Source organism: Panthera pardus, unplaced genomic scaffold (assembly GCF_024362965.1).
Source record: "Panthera pardus isolate Hobbes unplaced genomic scaffold, ASM2436296v1 HiC_scaffold_8, whole genome shotgun sequence".
NCBI classification, from domain to species: Eukaryota; Metazoa; Chordata; class Mammalia; order Carnivora; family Felidae; genus Panthera; species Panthera pardus.
The window spans coordinates 81,882,057-81,907,931 of NW_026527013.1; the positions used below are offsets into that span (position 1 = coordinate 81,882,057).

Sequence of the window (25,875 nt, forward strand, 5' to 3'; positions counted from 1 at the left end):
AGCTGCTTTCAGAATTTTTCTTTATCCTTGTATTTTGCCAGTTTCACTATGATATGTCGTGCAGAAGATCGATTCAAGTTACGTCTGAAGGGAGTTCTCTGTGCCTCTTGGATATCAATGCCTTTTTCCTTCCCCAGTTCATGGAAGTTCTCAGCTATTATTTCTTCAAGTATACCTTCAGCACCTTTCCCTCTCTCTTCCTCCTCTGGAATACCAATTATACGTAGATTATTTCTCTTTAGTGCATCCCTTATTTCTCTAATTTTCCCCTCATGCTCCTGGATTTTTTTTATCTTTTTCTCAGCTTCTTTTTCCATAATTTTATCTTCTAGTTCACCTATTCTCTCCTCTGCCTCTTCAATCCGAGCTGTGGTCATCTCCATTTTATTTTGCAGCTCATTAATAGCATTTTTTAGCTCCTCCTGGCTGTTCCTTAGTCTCTTGATCTCTGTAGCAATAAATTCTCTGCTGTCCTCTATACTGTTTTCAAGCCCAACGATTAATTTTATGATTATTATTCTAAATTCACTTTCTGTTATATTGTTTAAATCGTTTTTGATCAGTTCGTTAGCTGTCGTTATTTCCTGGAGGTTTTTTTGAGGGGAATTCTTCTGTTTTGTCATTTTGGATAGTCCCTGGAGTGGTGCGGAACTGCCTGCCGGGCACTTCCCCTGTGCTGCCTTGAATAACTTGTGTTAGTGGGCAGGGCCGCAGTCAGACCTGATGTCTGCCCCCAGCCCACTGCTGGGTCTATAGTCAGACTGGTGGGTACCTTCTCTTCCCCTCTCCTAGGGGCGGGATTCACTGTGGGGTGGTGTGGCCCGTCTGGGCTACTTGCACACTGCCAGGCTTGTGGTGCTGTGGATCTGGTGTAGTAGCTGGGGTGGATTGGCAAGGTGCACAGGGGCGGGAAGGGCAGGCTCAGCTCGCTTTTCCTTTGGAGATCCGCTTCCGGAGGGGCCCTGCAGCACCGGGAGTGATTCAGACCCGCTGGAGGGATGGATCCGCAGAAGCACAGCGTTGGGTGTTTGCCCGGTGCAAGCAAGTTCCGTGACGGGAACTGGTTCCCTTTGGGATTTTAGCTGGGGGATGGGCGAGGAGGATGGCACTGGCGAGCGCCTTTGTTCCCCGCCAAGCTGAGCTCTGTCGTCCGGGGCTCAACTGCTCTCCCTCCCGTTGTCCTCCAGCCCTCCTGTTCTCCGAGCAGAGCTGTTTAACCTTCCAGATGTTAAGTCCCGCTCACTGTCAGAACACACTGTCCGGCCCCTCCGCTTTTGCAAGCCAGACTAGGGGCCTCTGCTCCGCCGGCGGGCCGTCCCTCCGCCTTGGCTCCCTCCTGCCAGTCCGTGTAGCGCACACCACCTCTCCGGACTTCCTACCCTCCGTACCCTCTTCCGTGGACCTCTCATCTTCGCTTGGCTCTGGAGAATCCATTCTGCTAGTCTTCTGGCGATTTTCTGGGTTATTTAGGCAGGTGTGGGTGGAATCTAAGTGATCAGCAGGAGGCGGTGAGCCCAGCGTCCTCCTACGCAGCCATCTTCCCATTTTAGCTTTAAAAGATCTTATTGGATATTCAAACTTTTGACCTGACAAAAATACTGTATTCTCATAGTGTTCTCATGTCTGCCTCTGTTTTCTAATTAGGTCTTTTTTTGCTGTATGTACATAATGACCTTGTCCTTGAAGGTATTGTGCTATTTTTTTAAATAAAATTTCTTTACGTTTTTATCACTGAAACTAACATAGCTATCACATAATAAATTGAACTTAGCCTCGATAACTGAAGTAAAATGAGGCGCAAAATTTATAACCTTTATTTTCCTTTTCTTTTGCACATTGTTTTTGGCACTTTCCCAGACTATTTGTTTAAATTTCTTGGTTTTACATATGAGAGATTTGTTACCAAATGCTGGTCTCAATGTCTTAAAATAATATAGTATTGATTATTTTGACAATATGGATTATCCATGAGCTTTAGGGGCTATGTATTTCCTTTATTAGCCAAATGATAATGTAAATTTTTAAGATTAATGTATGTGACCTCATTTTTATTTCCTGTATTAACCTAGGAATCATTGTGCAACTAGGCCTTATACATGGCCATCTTTTTTCCCCCTTGGTTTAATTAAAGCCTGTTATAATCTGTACTGAATATAGTCAAATATTTTCTAATACAGAATAGAATGTTTATATATTACTATGTAGAATATTTAAATTGAGATTCAGTTAATGCTTCAGAAAGCTAAATAGGCTATGCTTTTTTTTTCTTTAAACTGTAATGGGAAAATATTTGTTTTTATAAAAGCAAGATTTTTTTTTTTTTATAAAAGCAAGATTTAATTTTAAAGTTTTGATACTTCAGAAATATAGATGCTTTAGACTACCATTTCCTTAGTATATACAAGTGAAAAATATTCTATTACATTTTTTAAATGTATAGAACATTCTTATTTTAATTTTTTATTGAGATATAATTGGCAGATAACATTATATTGGTTTTAGGTGTACAGTGTGGTGATTTGATATTTGTATATATTGTGAAATGATCACCACAATAAGTCTAGTTTAACATCCATTACCATACATAAGTACATTTTTTTTTCTTGTGATGAGAACTTTTAAGATTTACTCTCTTATGAACTTTGAAGTATGCAATATAGTATTATTTAGTCACCATGCTGTACATTATATCCCCTGACTTTTTAATTTTATAATTGGAAGTTTGTATAGTTTGACCTCGGCCATTTGACTTCCTTTACCCATTTCACCCACCTCTGGCAAGCACCAATCTGTTCTCTGTATATGAATTCAGTTTTTTGTTTTTAGATTCCACATATAAGTGAGATTATATAGTATTTGTCTTTCTCTGACTTATTTCACTTAGTATAATGCCCTCAAGATCCATCCACGTTGTTGCAAATGGCAAGAGTTCCTTCTGTTTTATGGCTAAATGATATTCCATCATGTGCATATACCACGTTTTCTTTATCCATTCTTCCATCAATGGACATTTGGGTTGCTTTCTTGTCTTGACTATCATAACTAAGGCTGCAGTGAACATGGGGGTGCATATATTTTTGAGTTTGTGTTTTCACTTCCTTTGGATAAATACCCAGAAATGGGATTACTGGATTGTTTGGTATTTCTATTTTTAATTTTTTAGGAACTTCCATATTGTTTCCATAATGGCTGCATCAATTTACATTCCCACCAAGTATACACAAGGGTTTCCTTTTCTCCACATCCTCTCCAACACTTATTATTTCTGTCTTTTTGATGCTAGCCATTCTAATAGGTGTGAGGTCTCATTGTGGTTCTGATTTGCATTTTTCTAATGATTAGTGATGGTTATTTTTTCACATATTCCTGATGGCCATGTGTATGTCTTCTTTAAAGAAATGTCTATTCAGGTCCTCTGCCATTTATAATCAGTTTTTTTTTTTGTTTGGTTTTTTTTGGCTATTCAGTTGTGTGAATTCCATATATATTCTGGATATCAACACCTTATCAAATATATGATTTGCAAATATTTTCTCTTATTTCATAGATTGCCTTTTCATTTTGTTGATGGTTTCCTTTGCTGTGTGGAAGCTTTTTAGTTTGATGTAGTCCCACTTGTTTTTTGTTGTTGTTGTTGTTGCCTTTGCTCAAAAATATTTTTAATGCAATATTCAGTGTTATATATTTAAAGCTTTTAAGTATATTTAAGTAATCTCCAGAAACTGATATGTGGTAAATATTGCATTGCTCTCTCATCTCTGTTTTCTTATTACCTTGATTTTTTTTTTAGGTTTTATTTCATAAATTAAACTTTCATTTTATTAGTCTGAACTTCACACTAGGATTTAATTTTGTTATAGATTGTTTCTGTCTAATGGCTCAGAGGTTTATAAATAGCTAAGGAATACAAGAAGGATCATACAGTGTATGGGATGAGATGAAATATCACCTAATAGCAGATTAATGGTTATTTCAAACCTACTTTCTCATATCATTGATTGATACATAGGAGACACCCACTAAATGTTTGCTAACTGAACTTAAAATGTTAGATTATGTCCTTGCATTTTAAAGCTGACACGGCGACTGCTGGATTTACCTTTTGGGCAAGATGGCAATTTCTATTCTGTAAAAAGGAAAAATCATTCTCTATAGAATCCATTCTGAGAAAGCTGTATTTGGTGAGAAAAAATACTTTGCCAAAGGTAGTGACTAATACTGTATTAACTATATAACTCAATGGGTGAATGGATTTAAAAAGTGGAAGGAGGAATGGATAGAAGAAAGACAGCTTATCATTCTGTGTAATTTTTTTATCTTGTCCTGTTAAGAAATCTTGCTTTCTAGGTATTGTTGAATCTGGGTGACTTGTTTTTATAGCAGGTTTATATGTGGTTGGAAACCATAAATGCCATTTAGAAAAAATGTGGAATGTAAAAAACCGGGGAAAATTATTTTAGAACTGTATGGTTGAATAAAATGATTTGAAATATTTTCCTTACCTCTCTGAACCTATGCTCTGAGAAACATTTATAAATCTGTTTATTATTTCTCCGACAATTTAGAGGCGAAGTTAAAAAACAAAACAACTCTCAAATTGTATGTTCTAGAATTATTTTCATAGAAATTTTGGTTGGAATGCTGACCAACAATATAAGACTCTATAATAAATGATATTTGTGGGGCGCCTGGGTGGCTCATTAGGTTACACAGCCGACTTTCACTCAGGTCATGATCTTGCAGTTCGTGAGTTCCAGCCCAGTGTCGGGCTCTGTGCTGACAGCTCAGAGCCTGGAGCCTGCTTCAGATTCTGTGTTTCCGTCTCTCTGCCCCTCCCCTGCTCACGTTCTGTCTCTCTCTCTCAAAAATAAGTAAACATTAAAAAATGTTATTTGTTAGAGGTATTTACAACTAAGATGACTTTCCGGAGTAAGAGATCCAAAGCGAAAATTCATTCTAGAATGGAGTAGCCTACTGATTTGGAATTTAGAAATACATTAGTAAGCAAACATCTGTAAGATATGCTTGCATGCTTTTTTATGTTGTATATAAAAGACCAGTTACCTACACCAGGTTTTTCAATTCTAGGATGACTGAGTAATAGCAATAGTTTGTGTTATGGTCCTTCTGTTGTGTTGTACATTTAAAAAAATTTTTTTATATGTTTATTTATTTTTGAGAGAGAGGGAGAGACAGAGCTTGAGCAGGGGAGGGGCAGAGAGAAAAGGAGACACAATCTGAAGCAGGCTCCAGGCTCTGAGCTGTCAGCCCAGAGCCCAACACGGGGCTCGAACTCACGAACCATGAGATCATGACCTGACCTGAAGTCGGATGCTCAGCTGACTGAGCCACCCAGGTGCCCCTGTTGTGGTGTACATTTTAGATGTGATACTGAGTTTTTAATAATTTTTCCTCAAATATGTCTTTTATTTTTAAATCACCTTGTTTTAATATTTGATTTTACAGCTGATAATATATCTGTAATTATTTGATAGTTAGGTTCTGATTTTTTGTGTGTGGCCTTTCACATGGCTGTTATGTAGTAAATATAAGACACAAAATTACCTCAGTGAAATGGGTGAAGGTGGTCAAAAAGGTAAAAAATAATAACTTTAGCTCTTCTTGAAACAAGGATACACTAGAACCTAATTACCAATGGATTACCTTATTTCTAAAGTTGGAATCACCAAGTTGGTGATTGTTTCAGGTAATAAAAGCAGCTTAAGAGAGCTATCTACATTAGGACAAATATGGGGACAAAAGCTGTAGTTAAGAGTGTCAGAAGATATGAGTAGAGCAAACATTATTGTAGGTAAAACAGGAATCCAAGAACATTGTCCTATTGTGAAGTCCAGTAACTGAGAGGATTTGTTCATGCTGTGTAGGCAGTGGTTCTCTTGAGTTACATTTCTGTATTGGCAACATTCATTTCTTTCTTAAGATGAAACTCAACATGTTCAAAAGTCTTAACCTCCCCCAAAGTTACTTTTCTTCTTTTGGCTCTTTCTATTAATGGCTCCACCATTCTCTCATTTATTCAGAATGAGGAATTCTTCATGACATTTTCTTTCCTTTATCATATTTGTTGTCATTTGCTTGCAGATGCCCTTTGTTTCTCTTCTTGTTCCCTTCCCACCTATTCCCTTCCATACTCTGTTGTGTGTAGCAATATCTTATCTATCCTTTAAGGCCATTCAACATACTGCCTTAATATTCTCAACTTCTTAATATTTCTCAACTATATTCTTAATATCCACACCTTCTTATAACATCTCCTTTCTCTGATTTCATCACTTTATGGTTTTATGATTACCCCTTTACTTTTTAATTTGGTGATTATTACTAGACTATACACTTCTTGGAGTTAAGTACTATGTTGTTTACATTTTTGTATCCTCTGCAGTGCTTACTCTTCAGTGCATTTCACATATTGAGCTATTTCAAAATCCAAAATGCTCTGAAAACCTGAAGTTGTGGGGAGGGAGAAGGGAAGAGAGAGTGAGAGTGTTGGTTTGGTATTATACCCATTTGGAAGCAAAATCTAAGTTGGCATGACTTGAGGCTTTCACATTGTACTATAAAAAATTGCTGAGTTTTGTAGGTTAGAAGCAGTTTCATATGGTTCCCCCTTAACCTTTATTTAACCTATTTAATGTGAATATTTACAGATTTTGATACAAAAATATTGAATGTTATTATGGGAATATGTTTATAAGCATATGAATTAATATGTCGGAGGTATCTTTAATATTTGTCTAGGTGTAATAATTACTAGTGCCCCCACTTTCATTCTTAACGAGCTCTGATTTGGACAATAAATTATATGGCTACATTGCCTTAGCAGATATCCCTGCAACAGATGCTTTGTTATGGTAGGTGGCTTTAATTTAAGGATGAAAACATCCATTCTCATGATGTAATTGTTGTTTTGGTCAGAGTACGATGCAGAGTTAGGATGCATAAAACTCTTCTGATACATCTCATTATATATTAGGACACAGTGCACTAAAAATTGTTGCAAAGTGGAGATCTCTTTTTCTTGGTTAGGCCTACTTAGTGAAAAAACAACAAAAAAACTCATTGGCAAGAAACAGTTATAAAGGCAAAAAAGGTGCTATGATGAACCCAGCAAAAGTACATTTTGATTAAAAAAAAAGGCAATTACAGTTTCAGAGTTCCTTAATCATAGTTTATATAAAGATGGCTTTTTTTCTAAAATTAATCTGAGATGTAGCAATGAAAATCATTCTTGTCTTCCGACCCATTAACATATGCCTAGCTGGATAAAAATGAAGTACTTCCTTGAGGCTGAAACTAATTCAAGGCAGTGTTTTATATAATAATTTCAGAACTCTTCTATTCACAATCCTAAACACAACCTAAGATTCTTATAACTACTGACTCTGGAACATCCATGTTAATGAATATTACTGGTCCTTATGACCAGCGAGAACAAGGATATCTCTGGATGGGCTCTCTCTGCCTTTTTTGGGTTTATTTGGTTAGAGAATGATATAATAGTTATATATGCTTATGGAGTTTAAGGGCACTCCATGGTGATAAAGGGTAGGGCAAAGATTGATTAAAATGAATTCTGGGACCTGTTTAAAAGTACTAAGTAGCAGTAGGAATCTTGAAAAAGATTGGGAAAAGTGGAAGATATAAGCCTTATTTTACTGGCTTTTTTTTTTTCTTCTCTGCACATGTTAAGCTTCTAGTAGTAGTGATGCCTGAAAAAAAATCTTCTTTGATCTTTATTTTCTTGGGAAATCTGTTTCTTTATGGAAACATTTGAAATGTGTTGAAATGCCATGGTACACAATTGAGTTTTCAGTAACTGGAAATAGATTGTGGTGGTGGTGGTGTTTTTTTCTTTTTAAGTTTATTTTTTAGTAATCTCTACACCCAGCGTGGGGCTTGAGCCCATGACCCCAAGATCAAGAGCTGCACACTCTTCCAACTGAGCCGGCAAGGCACCCCTAGACTTTTTTTGATATGAATGTCTCTCATTGAAGTTTGGCCCTTTCAGCTAAAATAATAGAGAATGTAAACCCCATTTTGGGAAAGTGTCATTGTTTTACAAATTCAAAAGCCAAGAAACTGCTTATGTGAGGGGCACCTGGGTAGCTCAGTTGGTTTAAGTGTCTTGATTTCCGCTCAGGTCGTGATCTAATGGTTTGTGGGTTTGAGCCCTGCGTTGGGCTCTCTGCTGTCAGCTTGGAGCCTGCTTCAGATTCTCTGCTCCCCCTGTCCCCTGCGCTTGCTCTCACTTTCAAAAATAAACATTAGAAACAGCTATGTGGCATGAGGAAGGAAAATTATTTTTCTCCTAACTTTAATGAAGCTTTTTTTTTCTCGGCAGAATGAAATTAACACTGAAAATATGGTCAGCTCCATGGATCCTGACAAACAAGATTCTCCTCCTCCAAAACCACCAAGGACCCGCAGGTATTGTATGTCACGTTTTATTTGAAAGGATATTTTTCTTTTACTTACTCTTAATTAAAATAACAAATTCTGAATATTTCCAAGTTGTTTTTATAACTTTTATCATTCTTTTTTTTAGGATATAGCATATGTATTTGATTTGTTACTAGTGTACTAAAAATTTTCACTTTAGATAAAATTTCAGTAGTACACTGTACATTAACAGTGAACATCCCCTTGAACTGACAGTAGTTCATGTTTTGGTATGTGGTATAATTACAATTTTAAATTTTCTAAAAGATGTCCACTTTTGCATAATGACTGAAAAAGTGATAATGATTGTCAAAAATTGTGTGCACACTGAAAAAGTTATTTGAAGATGTTTAGTAACATTACTAGCAAAATGAGCTTATTTCTGTCCGGATTTTATTACTTTCATACCAAGCTCATTTATAATAAAGTCAAGATATTCTTGTACCCTTTTTTATTTCTTTTTTTCTTTCAGGGTAGCTGCTAGGTCAGTTATGTGGTAGTATGGAAAGAATATAGATAGAATCAGAAAGATTTAGTTTCAAGTCCTTTCACCCATGTACTAGCTTTGAAGTTCTAATTAAGCCACTTATTTAATCCTTGGTTCATTTTGTTTTTAAGTAGTGTCCTAGGAATGAAATGAAATAAAGTATGTGAAAATGCTACCTATAGGACTTGGCACATTATTAGGTTTCCATTACATGTTAGTTTTCCCATTACAATTACTATACAATTATTAACTATTACAATGACTTATATAGGGTCTTGTCTTGAGCAAATATCTGCCCAAATGAATTGGCCTTCCCTTAAAGTAGGACTTCTTTTATATACGATTCATCAATTTTTTTTTTTTTTCCTTAAAAGTTGAATAGAAGTTGACTGAAGTTAAGTGGGGTTTGGTCTTGGCATTGAGTTGCTACACCTTAATGACATTATTTCTCAATACAAAAGAATACAATTTTCCTTGATAACTAAGGCAAGATATCATACTTACTGTAGTCTCTGGAATACTTTTATGTTATGTGCTTCTCTGTGGAACAGTAGAAAGCCTATGAAGGTGGGTTTACAATCTCAGCATTTAAATGCTCAGGATGTGGTTAACTGTGCACTAACAAAACTTCCCAGTAGTAGTTTCTTGTTTGATTTCCACTTTGGTATCTATACTGAAATTGGAATCTTAGCCTCCTGGGAAGGTATCTAGTTAAAATCTATAAATTGTTAGCTAACTTCTTTGTCCCACATATGAGTCCTTTGGGATCCTAAAAGAAACTGTACTCTAGCTATAAAGGTAATAAATCAAGAAACATTTTTGCTACCCCAATATCTTTTAATTTTTTTGAGATTGAGCCAATGTAGAGGTTCTCAAAGTGTACACTGATATTTGTGATGTACATAGTCCTCTACTTCCAACAACAAACAGTGGTAATATCTTCCTAATTTTGAAGGGAAAAAATGAATAGAATGTTGTGAATTTTAAGTCTTTCTGAAAGTTTGACTCCTGTTATTCTTTAATAAACAAAAAGGATAATAAAGAAGTAGCAAATGAGTATTAATAGAACACTGTTCATTCAACTTAAGACAGGATTTTATTTAGGGATATGTGAAGTTACCTTTTTCTTATACATGCAGTGGAGTCAAATGGCAGAATTTCCTCATGTTCCACAAAGGCATACCCTGTGAGTTCCAGGTTGAGATGAGTTTTAGAACTAGTGTAAATTGTTAACTGAAAATAAAATCACAACAGTGTAAGACTGATTAAAAAGTAATAATGGTATACTTTCTTTTTCAGTATGGCTACAGAAAGCAAATAAATGAATTGGTTGTTTAAAGTACATGTTCTTAGAGAAAGATCTAGAGAGGAAGGCTTATGTTTGTTGTATTAGATTTAATCAGTCATATAATTCTGGTTTATACATACTTAAAGAGTATTGTAGATTTTGAACAGATTTCATTTTCTATTTTCACTAACTCCAGCACTCTGTAAGTGTACCTTGTTAGCTGTTTCTATAAATTGTCAACAGGTTTACTACAGAGACACAAATGGGTGTGTGCCATAGTAAAATTTTCTTTATTTAATATTTCAGAGACAGTGACAGTATACTTGATGCTTTCTTCTAATGCCTCTCAATTCAGTTTTAAGTGGGATTAGAATTGGAAGGAATATGGAATGTGGTTGTTTCAGACATTTTGTTATCGAGGCGAGAGGTAAAGATTTATTGAGGGTTTTGTATTTGGAAGACTTGCACAGAAATAAAGTCTTTCATATTGTAGATATAATATAACAAAGTACCAAGGAGAGAACCCTGATAAGCACCATCATTTGTGAGGAGCAGACTAAAAGAAAGCTGTAGAAAAGGAAAACCACCAAGGGTAAAACCAGGAAAACAGTGGCATTCTATAAGCCGTGAAGGAATTTCGTATCTGCCAGAAATACATGAATATCAACCTCTTTGAGGGTTGCCTGGGAGAATGAATAGACTTTCAGACATCTGTGGCTCTTAGAATATCCTGAATAGGTGAGGGCATTTGTGGGGTCAAAACAGGAGTTAAGGTCTACTCATTGGAGGCTTTTGAAGTTACCTGATTTGGGGAACCCTCATCTAGCAAAGAATGTGGTTTTTTGGTGAGGATTTTGGTGACCAAGAACTCTGGGAAAATGGCAACTGGAAAAAGTAGGTGATGGAGAAACCTGTATTTCACAAAAACAGTTGTTGTTCTTCTGCACTGTTTTCTTCTGTTAAAAAAAAAAAGTCTTCGGCTCTTTTTTGAAATGCTATTTTCCTTTTGTTGATTCTTTTTTTTAACAAGTATATTAAACAAATGTATTGCCTTGAAGTGGCTAATTTTTAAGAAAGGAGCAAAGTGATTGAATAAAAGTAGGAAATGGTCCTATAGGTCAGCCAAATAAGAAGTGATTAAAAGAGGTCCCTTTCAAAATACTAAATATCTGGAAATAGCCTTATGTAGAAAGTGGAACCTTAGGTAGAATTATTTTCATTTGTATTATTGAAAAAAAATTAAGTGTTCTTGATTGGAAAAGTTAAATGTAATTGAGCTTTCGCAGTGATACTTAAAATATCATTTATTTTCATATTTGATGCAATTTTCACTAAAATACTAACCGGATCTTTTCTGAACTTGACAATATAATGTTAACTTGGATGAGCAAAGAGAAATAACATAGAAAACTTTGGATGAAAATAGTGATAAGCAAGGACCAACTCTTTTAAAAACTAGAAAACTGTAATAGTTAAGATAGTCTGTCAGTGGTATAAGAATATACTAGTTAATGGAGTTGAACCAACAACTAGGGAATAGATCTTGTTAGGAATTAATATATACTAAATAGGGAGAAGGAAAAGGTTTCGTTATTTATGAAGTCATAATATAATATTACTAATCATCTGAAGAAAAATATATTTAGATCCTTATACCAAATACCAAGGCAATCTTCAGGTGATTAAATACAGAAAGTCAAATTATTGAAACAAAATATAATGTTTGACCTAAAAAATAATAATGTTTGACAAACTTGTAGAAGGGAATATAATAGAAGGATAAAGGAAATCATAAAGGACAAAAGTGATTTATTTGACTGATTAAAATTTTAAAGTTCTAATTGAATTATTCATTCCCAATTTGCATTCTTTAAGATAAATAAGGGTAGATTTTGGCAAAATGCAAAAATATGTATGCTTACTATAGTTCTCTAATTCTTGTGTTATTTCTTTTCACTTTAGAAATACTTTTGATCTCAGGCATAATTTTAAAAAGTTATTGATAGGGGTCAGAATATATAATAAAACCAAGAAATAAAGGATAAACACAAGTAGAACATCTTTCTCAATTCCAAAGTTTAAGCTATATAGAATATAAAGTAACCATTATATTGGGGTGCCTGGGGCTCAGTCAGTTAAGAGTCTGACTTCGCTTCAGGTCATTATCTCAAGGTTGGTGAGTTTGAGCTCTGCCTCAGGCTCTGTGCTGACAGCTTAGAGCCTGGAGCCTGGTTTGGATTCTGTGTCTCTTGTCTCTCTCTGCCCCTCCCCTGCTAGCACTCTCTCTGTCTCTCTGTCAAAAGTAAAGACATCAAAAAAACCTTTTTTTATTAAGTTAATCATTATATCAAAAGTAATCATTAGCATTGATACAACACCTATATTTATGTTTTCTCATCTTCCTTTTTTAGATTGCCATGTATTCTCTATTCATTCTGTAGATAGTCAGTGATATGTCAGAGTGGTAAGTGATGTCATGAACACAGTGACTTTTACAGTAATCTTGATCACAGGGATATTAATAGCTGTTTTCCAAAAGAACTGATGTGAATAGGCTAGCTGAGTTCAACCAAGAACACAAGTCTCCTATCTTCTAGTCCAGTAATGTTTTCTTCATTATATGGTATTACCTCCCTAAAAAAAGAGAGTAGTGAAAGTTTTTGTTTTGAAAGTGTTCTAATTTTTTGGTAGTCATTTTCTTCACTCCCTTACTGTTTCCACCCCATATGGAATCCAGCCTAAATTACTGTAAGAAAAGTAATTTTCTGATTTTATGTAACATAACAAATTATAGAGTCACTCATTTTAAGACTTGGTCAAACAAATTAAATATAATTTATTATTATTATAAAGTCCAAATGTCTTAGTGTGAAGTTCTGAGCCTTCACAGTATAGCTTCAATCTACCTTTTTAGTTTTATTTTTCACTGTTTTTCCGAACCGTTGTGTTCATTGTTCTGTCCTCTTCTGGTACTGGTATAATGCCTAGCATGTGGTAGGTCCTGAATGGTTTGCTTTGTTTTTGAGAAGTGAAATCTATGCCTTCCTCAAAACAGAGGATATTAAAACCAGTATTTACAATAAGAATTATGCAAGTCATATATCAGAGTATCTAGTAAAAACATGAGTGTCGGTTACTATAGTGGAAAGTCCATTTGTAGCATATATATTTTTGTGGCTGGGCTTCCAATTTTTGTGTACATGAAAGTGCTATTTAAGTGTTTTAAGCCTTGTTCCAACCAACCTTAAATCAAAGAAGGATAGGAAGAAATCTGTTAGTGTAATTACCAAATTTGAGTAGCCACAAAAACCCACAAAGGGACACAAGGAAACTTTTGGAGGTGATGATGTATGTTTATTACCTTGATTGTGGTGATGGTATCATGGGTATATGCATATGTCCAAACTCATCAGATTTTATACATGAAATATGTATAGTTTTTTGTACATCAACTCTACCTCAGTAAAGCTTTTTAAAAATATGAGTAGCTAAGAATGTGTTTATTGTGTATTTTCAACATCCTGCACACTGTTTCCAAAAGTACTTAACAAGATTATTGGTTAAATAAGGCTGTTTGAACACATTTAACTCTGGTCCCTCCCTAAACTTCCTAAAATTATTGTGAAGGAATATAAAAATGTATGAAGATTTTAAAAACAAAATTGGAGAGGGATGGCAGCAGAAGGAAGATGACAGAACTGTGGAAAGTAGAAAGCTTATCAACCAATGTAAAGGGACTAACAGAACAGGGAAAGCTAAAACTTGCTTTCCAGTAGGTGGGGGAAGCCCACAAGAATCAACATGATTCTCCAAAGAACTCTCAGAAAACCTCAGAAATTGGAGGTCCCCTTTAAGACTAGTGTGTAGGATGGGACTAAAAACAAGGAGACTTGAGTGTTTCTATTAAGAGTATTTAGAACCCCAGATTCCTTACATCAAATTGAGCAAATGACTGCCTCTCTCACATTTGGACACACAGGAAGGATTTACTCTGGAGTGGCTGAACCAGGAGGGTCTTTGGATTCAAGGACATCAGATCCAACTGATGGTGGTGTTGTAGTGCCTTACTGAAAACAGGAATTTGTATGCTGAATGGTCACATCCTCCAGGTCCTTTGCTCTCAGATTGCTGGTGGGAGAACCTCCCTTTTGAAAAACTAGCTCAAGAGATGAAATGTACACTTTACTCGTTGTGGCCCACCAGTATTGTTGCAAAGGCTGTACTCAGTCCACATGACCTCTAAGCCACAAGCTTCAAGACCTCCCTCTTACATAATGTGTATAGATCTTCCAGTCATTTATAATACTCCATTCTTTAAGAACAGAACCAGGATGATCAGGCATTTGACAACATCTCTAACGTGAAAGATAGACCTAAATAAGCAGGAAAAAAAGGAACCTAGATGAAATAGAGATAATACAAAGTAGAAAAAAGATAGTAAGATAAATTTCCAGTATTAAAGAACATGAATTTTTATTTTTTTTAAGTTTTTACTTATTTATTTTGAGACAGAATCCCAAGCAGGCTCCTCACTGACAGTGTGGAGCTCGAACTCACGAACCTGAGCTGAAATCAAGAGTTGGACACTTAACTGACTGAGCCACCCAGGGACCCAACCTTCGACTCTTGATTTCAGCTCAGGTCACGATCTCACGGTTTGTGAGTTTGAGCCCCATATGGGGCTCTGCACTGACAGTGCAGAGCCTGCTTGTCATTTTCTCTGCTCCTCCCCCGCTTATGTGTGTGCGCTATCTCAAAACAAATAAACTTAAAAAGAAAGTTTCCAATCTGGTAGATAAAAAAATTTATAATACAATGGATTCTGAAAGTTCCATGGTGAAACTGTAGAACCTCAAGAACAAAAAAGAACCTAAAAGCTCCAAGAGAGGGAAAAAACACAGTTCACATTCAAAGGAGCAGGAATCAGAATTACATAATTGTGAAGGAAAATTATTTCTAATCTAAAATGTATATTTTCAAAAAATCAATAACCTTGAAAATATAATACTCAAATATAAAAAGCCTCAAGAAATTTGCCTCCCATATGTAGTTCTTAAGAAGAAATTGCAGGATACAACCACCAAAACAAGGAAGTGTACCTTATGTATGGGACTTGGAAAATAGGAGAGTCCTACTGGAGAGAACGTCAGCTCTGTGGGGCCTAGGTAGTCAGTGGTACACACTGGAGCTCGAGCACCAAGGACCTAAAAGCCTAAGAGGGACGTGTGTGGTATTGATAATTACCTATAGTGTGTTTCATGACCAACTGAGAAGAGGTGTATAAATGTGGAAGAAAAAAGAAGGGCTAAATTATTGATGATGCATAGAGAACTGAGCCATCAGAAACATACGGCAATTATTAGAGAAAAATAAGAGGTTGTATAAGAAAAGATAGGAAATCATAGTGTCATGGGTAAGAATGATATCGATATTGATAAGATTGAACTAGCTAAAAGTTGTAACAGTATTGGGAAGATAGAAAAGATACCTAGTAGGAAGATAATGGAGAATGTGTGAAATAGATCAAGAAATAACAATTTATGGAAAAAAGATAATTTATGAATTTTGAAATATTTTGAAATAATGGAGGTGAATCTTAGAAGCAGCTGTTAAAAAGGCTGAAAGTTGATGTCTCTGGGTAACTGAAGGGCTGTGGGAGGAGACCTGTTTTTCATGAAAATTCTTGTATTTGTAAACAGTATATATTGCCTCACTAAACATTAAATTTTGACAGTTTATAATTTTTTATTCATGAAAGGATGAGCATTCTTATGATGCCCTTTTATTAATGTTTTCAGTTGCCTTGTTGAAGGGGATGCCAAGGAAGAAATACTTCAGCCACCAGAACCTCATCCAGTGCCACCCATCTTGACACCTTCTCCCCCGTCAGCGTTTCCAACAGTCACTACTGTGTGGCAGGACAATGACAGATACCATCCAAAGCCAGTGTTGCACATGGTTTCATCAGAACAACATTCAACAGACCTCAACAGAAACTATAATAAGTCAGCAGAACTTCCAGGGAAAAATGAATCAGCTATTGAACAGATGGATAAAAAATTGGAGCGAAATTTAAGTTTTGAGATTAAGAAGGTCCCCCTCCAAGAGGGACCAAAAAGTTTTGATGGGAACACACTCTTGAATAGGGGACATGCAATTAAAATTAAATCGACTCCACCTTGTATAACTGATAAAACCTCTAAGTCCCAGGAATTGAGTTCAGGGGATCTTAAAGTAGATGATATTTCTCAGAATTCTTGTGTGGACTGCAGCGCAACACAGTCAAATAAAGTTCCGGGTGTTCCACCAGAAGAATCACAGAAGAATTCAGGCACACCTCCAAGGCCAGACCGCTTGCCTCTTGATGAGAAAGGACATGTAATGTGGTCTTTTCATGGACCTGAAAATACCCTACCCATGCCTGAGTCATCTGAAGGCAAACCCTCAGATCTCCACTGTCAAACGATGAAAACTGTGAGTTTAACACCAAGCCCCACAACACCAGTTGACACCCATGATCCTGCAGGTCATCATAACAGCTCGCCTCTCTTTAGAGCACCCCTCAGTTTTACTAATCCTCTTCACTCTGATGACTCGGACTCAGATGAAAGGAACTCTGACGGTGCCATGACCAAGAATAAAACTAGTATTTCAACAGCAAGTGCCACAGTTTCTGCTGCCACTAGTACTGAAAGCATTTCTCCAAGGAAAGTATTGCCAATGTCCATTGCTAGACATGATATAGCAGGAACAATACATTCAGGTGCTGAAAAAGGTAATAACAGTATCTAACACTTAAATATTTTTACTGTGTTACAGTCACTGTTCTAAGCACTATATCAATTAATTGTTTTGTTCCACATTTCACTGTAGAATCTACAGCACAGTTTCATTATTTTAGATACTTTTTTAAAGGTTTCTATTAAGAACTAATAATAAAGTAAGCTCTGTTACCTTAATTTGATTAATTGCATTACTAGATTTTGTTTGCAAGGTATTTCAATTGTTGTGACTGAAAATTTTTTTGCTCTTTAGTTTTCCCTCCTATGTTAATAGTTTTTAGTATTTTATGTGGGTCAAAAATTTATCTGACTGAATAATTAGAAATAATTTAGGGAAGATAGAACTGCTTCAAGTAACAAATATTGTCAGACAGCTTCATTGGGCATTTAATTTCATCCATGTTTATCACAAATACTAGTTCATCATCGTTTAATGCTTTTTTAACTATACAACACCTTTTATACTTGCACGTGAGGTTGCTTTTACCTCTAAGATGAACCAAGAAGCAAAACTGTAACTACTCAGCAGAATATGGGAAATTTAATTCAGTTAGTAGTGAGTGGGATATATCCTTATCTACGTCATTGATACTATTATTTAATTGACTTTTTTTTAAACCGTGTTAGCTTTTGAGGATGTGTGCACTTGGTTCCCAAGATGTATTACTGGTTCTTAAAATTCATCTTTGATCCACTAAAATAATCCTGGCTGCCTTCTTAAACAGACCATAAAGTTGAGAGCAAATGTAATAAACACGAAAGCTATTTACTGGTAGATTGATTATCAGTGGTCATTTACTTGTCAGTGGACTCTGGTCATGACCAAAGGTCATGGTATTTAGGCTGGTATTTACAATGTGCAACCAAATAAGTACTGTGAACTTAAATGATAATTTTTTCTGTTCCTGACCTAATAAGTACTACCCGTACTATGGTGCCTTTATTTTCCCCAGCTGACACATACTGTGTTTTTTAATCTTGAGAATGTATCTGGTAGAGTAAATGAGAATCTAAGGTAGTTTCCTAAATTTACATTATAATCTGTAGTCTTGATTCTTCTGTTATTTGAAGGATCTTCAGAAGATAATGGTTACCACAGTAAATATTACTTTACCAGTTTGCCATAATTTAAGACTGTTAATATCTTTTTCTTCCTCAAATTCAGAGCTTGAAAAATAACTGCCAAGTTGTAACTACACAAGAAAATGGGTTGATGAGAAATTTTCATTTTGGGCTTTTGAAGTATATCAAGCATGCATCTATCTTGTACCTAGGAAATACATTTTTTTTTTAACCATTGGTAGAAATAGAATTTTGGTGTGAGGGCAGGAAGGATGCAAGATATGATATGCTCATTAAAAGTTATTGCCACCTGACCAGTCTTTCGGTGATAATAGAAAAATTTCCTTCAGAATACAAAATACTGGGACGCCTGCGTGGCTCAGTCGGTTAGGCATCCAAATTTGGCTCAGGTCATGATCTCATGATTCCTGAGTTTGGAACCCCGCATGGGGCTCTGTGTTGACAGCTCAGAGCCTGGAGCCTGTTTCAGATTCTGTGTCTCCCTCTCTCTGCCCCTCCCCTACTCGCACTGTGTGTGTGTGTGTGTGTGTGTGTATGTCTCAAAAATAAACATTAAAAAATAATGCAAAGTACTGTATAAGGATATTTAAGTCATCCTGCTGTATACTAGCTCACTTCTCTGCATTTTATTTGTATCTCAAAGCAAAGATAGTTCTAAATGTGACTTGATTTCTTTTTGCCCTATCCAAACTATGCTAAATGAGTTTGGTATTAACTGAAGATTTTCCTGTGTTAGTGTTCTGTGCTGCAAGCAGTCCTGTTTTTGATGTTACTAGTTACTTTGTAGATGAACCATTGGCACAAGAATTAGATTTTTGTTTCCTTGTTTGTTTTAGAACTTGTTAGGGAGTTAGACAGAACAATTTTATTTTGATACCTAAAAACCTTTTGCGTAAGTTACTGCCTGGCAAAAATTACTGGCTATGAATTTTGATTTTAATATTGACTTCAGCCTCCTGAAAGATTTCTCAAACTTGGCTACACTGAGTCCCCATTTAGTGTTATGATTTGCAAAAACCTGTGTAAAATGTGCAGTCTCTGTTTTTGATAACCTCTAAAATAGAAGTTTATAACTTAAAGGTGGTCCAGAGATTGAAAGAAAAACATGAAGCTGAAAAGCATGAGCCACAGTTAGAAATTAAAAGTGTTAAAGAATAAAGACTGCCATGAAAAAAAGAGGTATAGAATTTCTGAAAGATACTTAATGTAACCAAGCAAGACTGTCCTTCCTGATTTGTTCACTTAATTATGAAATGGCACCAGAGTACCAAAATTATGCATCCTTTCCTTCCAACAGCTATCTTTTTTTTGTGAGCTGTTAATAATAAAAGGGCAAGGGGAAGAATGATGATGGCTCAGATTATTACTACTGGATAAGTGGATGGTTCTTTAATGGTTTCACTTTATATGCAAGAGAGAGTTCCAGTACTAGTGACTGACATACAAAATACTGGACTGGAATTCTTAGTAGGACCCAGAGGCTGTATTTTCTTGGGTCTTTGGCTAAATAAATGTAGGAAGGACAAGAGCAATCATACCTGGCTCATGCTAGTTGAAAACTGAAAAGGCTTTGATTTTCAGTCTCTTTAATGCATAGCCTATCAGATATGGTTAAATAGCAAAGTATTATGGCAAGATTGTTCATTTTTTAAAAAGAGAACAGTTGTCAAAGCCCAGACAAAATAATACAGGATTCTTACATTCCCTTTCTTCACTCCATCCTCTCTAACCGGAGAACCCACGCACGGAATTGTATCCTCATATTTTCCTTCTTTACCTCCAATGAAACTGCATTTACCCTATGCAGAAAGGCTAACTGATGAGGCTTACTTAGTGCATTATCTTTTCCAAGAGCTAATTTTGTTTTAGCTCTGGTGAAAAGCTTTAATATGGCTTCAGTCAGTATTCTCAGAGTAGGTCATATGCCACTGTTCACAAGATTTTAAGCATTAAATGAACATTCAAAAAATGTAATACTTTTATGCATATTAGAAAACAAACACTTCAGATTTGCCATTTTAGTCATTACTGTTTAAAATATGACCAAAGGACACAGTTAAATTAAAAATGAATGGGACTTAAAAAGTAAATAGTACAGGGGCGCTTGAATGGCTCAGTCGGTTAAGTGTCTGACTTTGGCTCAGGTCATGATCTCCGGGTTTGTGGGTTTGAGACCCACATTGGGCTCTGTGCTGACAGCTCAGAATCTGGAGCCTGCTTCAGATCCTGTGCCTTCCTGTCTGTGTGCCCCTCCACCGCTCGTGCTGTTTCTCAAAAATGAGTATTAAAAAAAAGAAATTAAAAAAAATAGAGGACAGATGGTGGTATGGTGGTATGGCAAAACTCATGAAGAGAGTTAAGCAATTGATTCCAGTTTGGGAAACACTGGCTTGAGTCAAATGACCAAAGGTTTCCTTTGTGTACTCAAAACATCATCTGCAAGCCCAAACGAGATGTCCCTTGCCCACTGGCTTTTCTACTGAAGGCTGTCTTCAGACTGAGAGGACAGTGATGTCTGCAGGGTATCAGGAAAGTCAGGAATCATTTTCTCTGCGCAGCAGTGAATGAGTTCATTCCGCTTTGCTCATTAAATAATACTTGGTAACAAGTTGAGTAGTGAGGATTTCTTGTTTGTTATTTGCATTTTTAAAAACCGATTTCTCTTAGGGGCACATGGGTGGCTCAGTTGGTTAAGTGTCCAGTTTTGGCTCAGGTCCCGATCTCATGGTTCAGGAGTTCGAGTCCTGCATTGGGCTCTCTGCTGTCACCATAGAGTCTGCTTCAGATCCTCTATCTCCCTCTCTCTGCCCCTCCCCCACTCGTGCGTTCTCTCTCAAAAATAAACATTTTTTAAAAATAAACACTAAAAACTGGTTCTTAGATAATTGTGGAAATGACTTTTCTCTCTTATATTAGTTTAGATAACAAGTTCATTTTTAATGAGTTAATATTCTTTAACAAGTTCATAATTTGTCTGAATTTTATGTATTTAATATAGATGTTGATGTTAGTGAAGATTCACCTCCTCCCCTACCTGAAAGAACTCCTGAATCCTTTGTGTTAGCAAGTGAACATAGTGAGTGTCTCTTCTGCTTTTTTATTATTGTACTGTAATAATAAACTCTGAAAAACATGGCTTATTTTAGTCTAGTTGCTATTGAGCTGCATAATTAAATTCAAAAAAAGGTTTGACTTGATATTGACAAATGTTTTTAACTCCTTGAATGAAAAATAATTTTTTTGAAAAATACTTTAAAATATTTTTTGTTCGCTAAGATTGCTAAAATGGCTGCATTTATATTAGATACTATAATTTACTTAAATGTATTTATAACTGTATTTGTAAGTTGGTGTCTTTTCATTCATTAAAAATAGCATTTATTAAAAGACATTAATTGCTTCACTGGGTGCCAGTTTAGGTAAGTAAATATTTAATTTGGGTTGTAGTTGGGCGTCAACTCAGTTGGTGTTAACTGAAGGACACTTAAGGCCACATGAGTATCACTGAGAACTGGGAGAAAGTGATATTTCAAAGTCTTGATAATATATTTCTTCTCTGTCTCTTCTTAAAAAAAAAGAGTACAGAAACAGCTTAATATATTTACAATGTCTCGTGCTTGGTGGGGTCCTCCCTAATTTTACCTAAGTTACCTTTTACCAATATTTTATTAATTTTAACTGATTTCAAGAATGTGGAAAGTGAAGCCGTATACTTCAATACTACTAAATACATCTAAGTCTGCCACATGTATACATTACCATGAGCTTATAACAGTAAACTATATTTTCTTAAATTAATAGAAATAAAATATTTTATGGAAGTGATCGTTTCTAAAAATCTATAGGGTCTGTTTTTGCATCTTTAATGCAAGAAATTCAGGAATTAAAGATGTTAATTGTAAGATTTTATTTTTCTCAGATACACCTATGAGATCTGAATGGAGTGAACCTCAAAGTCAGGAACAGTCCGAACAAAAAATATCTGAAGTGAGTCCTTTTGGGATTGGAACAGCTATAACTTAGTATTTTTGTTCTTTTGTTAATTTATCTTATAGTTGTTTAATAACTGTCACCTTAAGACTATTAAATATAACTTTTGATCAGCATTTTTTATGGTAAGATTTCAGATGAAAACCCTACATAAAATGTGAGACCTGAAATTTTTAAAAAGGGCAACATGATCTACATATGGCCATCACAGAGTATTATTTTCCTAGACTGCTTTTAAAATCTGTAAATTATTCCATGTTTTAAGTCATTTTGGAAGTGTGAATGGAATAGGAGTTAACATTTTCAGGGTCACAGTACTTTCTTAGAATTTGTTCCTTCCATTATAACACTAAGTACATAGTCCCATCCTTTGGTTTGTCTGGTTACATGAGGTTTCCTTTTCACATTCAGCAAATGTTTGACAGCTAAATATATTAGCCATGTTTCCATACCATTTTTCATCAATATTAACATTTTTCATATTTCCCCCATATTTTAATATCCCCCAAATTAGGGCACATCTTACAATGATTAAGAAACAATATACTTTACTTGGCATATATAAAATAGTGGTAACCTGTAATAATGATGTTATTTATGTGTTACAATGTATATCATAATTCGTAGAATATGGGCAAAATGGGAGTTGTGTGTATGTTCCTTTGTGTAGTTGCTCCTGCATTTCAGTTTCCATCCACAAGGAAAAAGTAATTCCCCTATCTTTTTATTCCCAGTATAAAATACCGTAACATTTAAAAATTTTAAGCCTAATTGAAAACACCATTGTTTTCTTTCCCTTTAACACTGAAAATTTTGGTAGATCTTGACTTCTTGGGATATACAGTCATAACAGACCACATTTTCTATTATTTCTTCTAAAAGAGATATATTGTAATAGTTATTAAAATGTCTTCCTTTTAGGGCTTGACAACCCCTGGAAGTGAAAAATGTGGTAAGTTAGATTTTGTTTCTTTCTGTTATAGAGAGAGAGATTAATCTCCATAAAATAGCATGCCTCATGGTGTGTGTTATTTACTTGGTTATTTCTGTATGTGAGAATATGTAGGACACTTCTAGAACCTGAACTGTGTAGTATAATTATTTCAAATTAATTATTGTATCAGATATTATTATTAATCTGGAAAGTAACAGCATTTATTATTGGTAGTTACAGGCTAATAGGAAAAAAGTTATTTTTAAAATATTTTTATTTTCTGTTGTTTATAAAAACATTTAGAATCTAGATCTGACAGTGGTTTGAATAGATGTCCCAAATTAACCTAGATTATTGAACTGGAGCTCTAAAAACTGTTTTGGAATTCTTCCTTGTAGGACTTCCGCATTTATGAAGATCAATAAGATTATGTAGCTCAACCCACTGTTCCAATGCCAAGTTAGAATATTTTTCTGCCACATTACTTGTACTATCATAGTAAAATACATCAAGTTATTATTAATTCTTATAAATCAGTGACCATGAAAGCAGCTTATCAGACGTCCTAGCCTAGGGGCACCTGGTGGCTCAGTTGGCTGACCGTCCACATCTGACTCTTGGTTTCAGTTCAGGTCATGATCCCAGGGTTGTGGGATCGAGCCCTGCATCCGGCTCCATGCTGAGTGTGGAGCCTGCTTGAGATTCTCTCTCTTTCTCCCTCTGCCCTTCTGCCCCACTCACGTGCTCTCTTTCTCTCTCTCTAAAATAAAAATTAAAAACAGCAACAACAAAACATCCTAGCCTATACAATTCCCTCAGTTTATCTATCATCTGCCCTTACCCTCCATTCTGCTTCAGTTGCTCTCTCCCTGCATCTTTGACTAATGGGGCTCCATTCCATCTTACACATTTTTAATACTCTGTCTACTAGCTGAGGCAACATAAGGAAAAGAACAGAATAGGGCTTTAGAGTCAAGTCTACCTGGTTTACAATTTCATTTTTACCATTCTACTTACTATATGACTTCAGGCAAGTTACCTTATCTTAGCCTCAGTTTTTTTTCTCTGTGAAATGGAAATAATAGTACCTACCCTAAAAAACTGTTGTGAGGACTTATTTAAATCACATATATGGGCTATCAAACACTGTGGTTGGCACATGATAGGCACTCAAAATGGAAGCAATAGTATTACTAATATCTTTATTATATTAATACTGCTGCTATTGTGGATCATTGAATTCTTTTTTTTTCTAATATATGTTAACTACTTTCTGGTTTCTCTTCTTTATCCAATCTAGATACTATTCCTCCATTACTCTAGTCCTACTCTAAATTATCCTCTAGTTTCTTTCCCCTAACTCCTGTGCCATTTTATTTTATCCCTCAAGATTCCTGAGTACTGCTGGGGATCATTATTCTGTTTTCCAGATGAGCCTACAGTTCTGGATCTTCATCCACAGTTGGGCCCCCAGCTTTGCTTGGTTATCTTATCCGCTCTAGCTGGCACACTTTCTATTTTCCTTGAGTTTTCCTATCTTTACTTTCTTCTGAAATCAATCCTACTGACTCTTGTTCAGTAGATGACTTTTTATTTAACTGAGAAAACTGAGGCCTTTTGACTAGGTCATCATTTCTTCCTAGAAGCCAGTCCTTGAATAGCTCACCACCACTGGGTTTCACCTCCATACCTCTTCTGTCTGTTCCATTGCACTCTGCATCATTTTACTGTAAAACTTACCACACTACTAAATAATATGCTTGTCAGTCTCTCCTTCTAGCCTAGGCCTTGACTTGTTTTTATTCTGACCTTGAGCTGAACAAATAACTTTTGCATTAAAAAAAATTTTTTTAATGTTATTTTGAGAGGGATAGAGAGCGAAGAAGGGAGGGGCAGAGAGGGAAGGAGACTGAGAATCCCAAGTACACTGTCAGCGTGGAGTCAGACACAGGCTCGAACTCATGAACTGCAAGATGATGACCTGAGCTGAAATCAAGAGTCACATGCTCAACCAACTGAGCCACCCAGGAGCCCCATAACTTTTACATTTTTAAAGAACTGTTTAGGGGCTTTGGCTGGCTCATTCAGTAGAGCATGCGACTCTTGATCTCAGGCTCATGAGCTCAAGCCCCACATTGGGTGTAGTACTTATTAAAAAAAAAAAACTTAAAAGCAAAAATCAATGAAGAAGAGGTGACAGAAACTATATGCTGCTTATAAGCCCTAAAATTTATTTTCTAGTCCTTTATAGAAAAAGTTTGCTGAACTCTGTTTAAACTACAAGCACCAAAGGACAAGGGTCATGTATTATTTGACTTGAATTCCAAGTTTCCATAAGTTTCTTAGAGAGTTATAGAGGATATGATAATGGTTGTGAAAGAATAAATCATAGTAGTTAATTTCTTTTGTTGCTAATCTTATGCATTGGGGATTAAGTAAGTAAACTAAAATTTAATTGATGTAAAACTTTCAAAGAATTACTACTGTTAGAAGCCAGTAGTCCATCAATTAACTATGAACTTGATTGCCATTGATTTCCATATAAAAGCAGTTCACTTGCTATTATTGCCTTAGGACATTGGCACGTAGTATGAGTACTGTAAGGAAATATAATACAGCAAGATTGAAGTTTATTAAATAAAATTTTAAGAGCATAAGGAGAATCCATACGTTGCAGAACTACTCACTGAAGATGTCTAAGTGCCCTTGAGAACACCTAACATGATTTCCTGTGTTCGTCACTGCATTTATATTTATCTGGGCCTCTGAAATTATGATGTCCAAGAGAGAAAACTTGCTCTTTTAATTTAATACACACATTAAAATCATTAGAGGATTCTATATATGATGC

At 35.6% G+C, this 25,875-nt stretch overlaps 1 protein-coding gene and 1 long non-coding RNA gene across 9 annotated transcripts in view; one reads left to right on the forward strand and one right to left on the reverse strand.

The window, feature by feature from the left end:
* Window positions 1-25,875, forward strand: part of PTPN12 (protein tyrosine phosphatase non-receptor type 12) — a 103,669-nt gene that overhangs the window by 76,742 nt on the left and 1,052 nt on the right. For both annotated transcript variants that reach the window (XM_019451282.2, XM_019451283.2), the window contains 5 exons: window positions 8,363-8,448; window positions 16,034-17,010; window positions 21,099-21,176; window positions 22,020-22,087; window positions 23,012-23,042. In XM_019451282.2, coding sequence (XP_019306827.1) covers window positions 8,363-8,448; window positions 16,034-17,010; window positions 21,099-21,176; window positions 22,020-22,087; window positions 23,012-23,042 — 1,240 coding nt within the window. The remainder of the gene's footprint in view (window positions 1-8,362; window positions 8,449-16,033; window positions 17,011-21,098; window positions 21,177-22,019; window positions 22,088-23,011; window positions 23,043-25,875) is intronic.
* LOC109268139 (uncharacterized) overlaps window positions 1-25,875 on the reverse strand; it is a 152,792-nt gene that overhangs the window by 66,190 nt on the left and 60,727 nt on the right. For 6 of the 7 annotated variants that reach the window (XR_008420509.1, XR_008420511.1, XR_008420508.1 and 3 more), the window contains exon 4: window positions 10,068-10,180. The exons of the other annotated variant lie outside the window; for it this stretch is intronic. This is a non-coding gene — a long non-coding RNA (uncharacterized LOC109268139). The remainder of the gene's footprint in view (window positions 1-10,067; window positions 10,181-25,875) is intronic. 7 annotated transcript variants of the gene reach the window in all.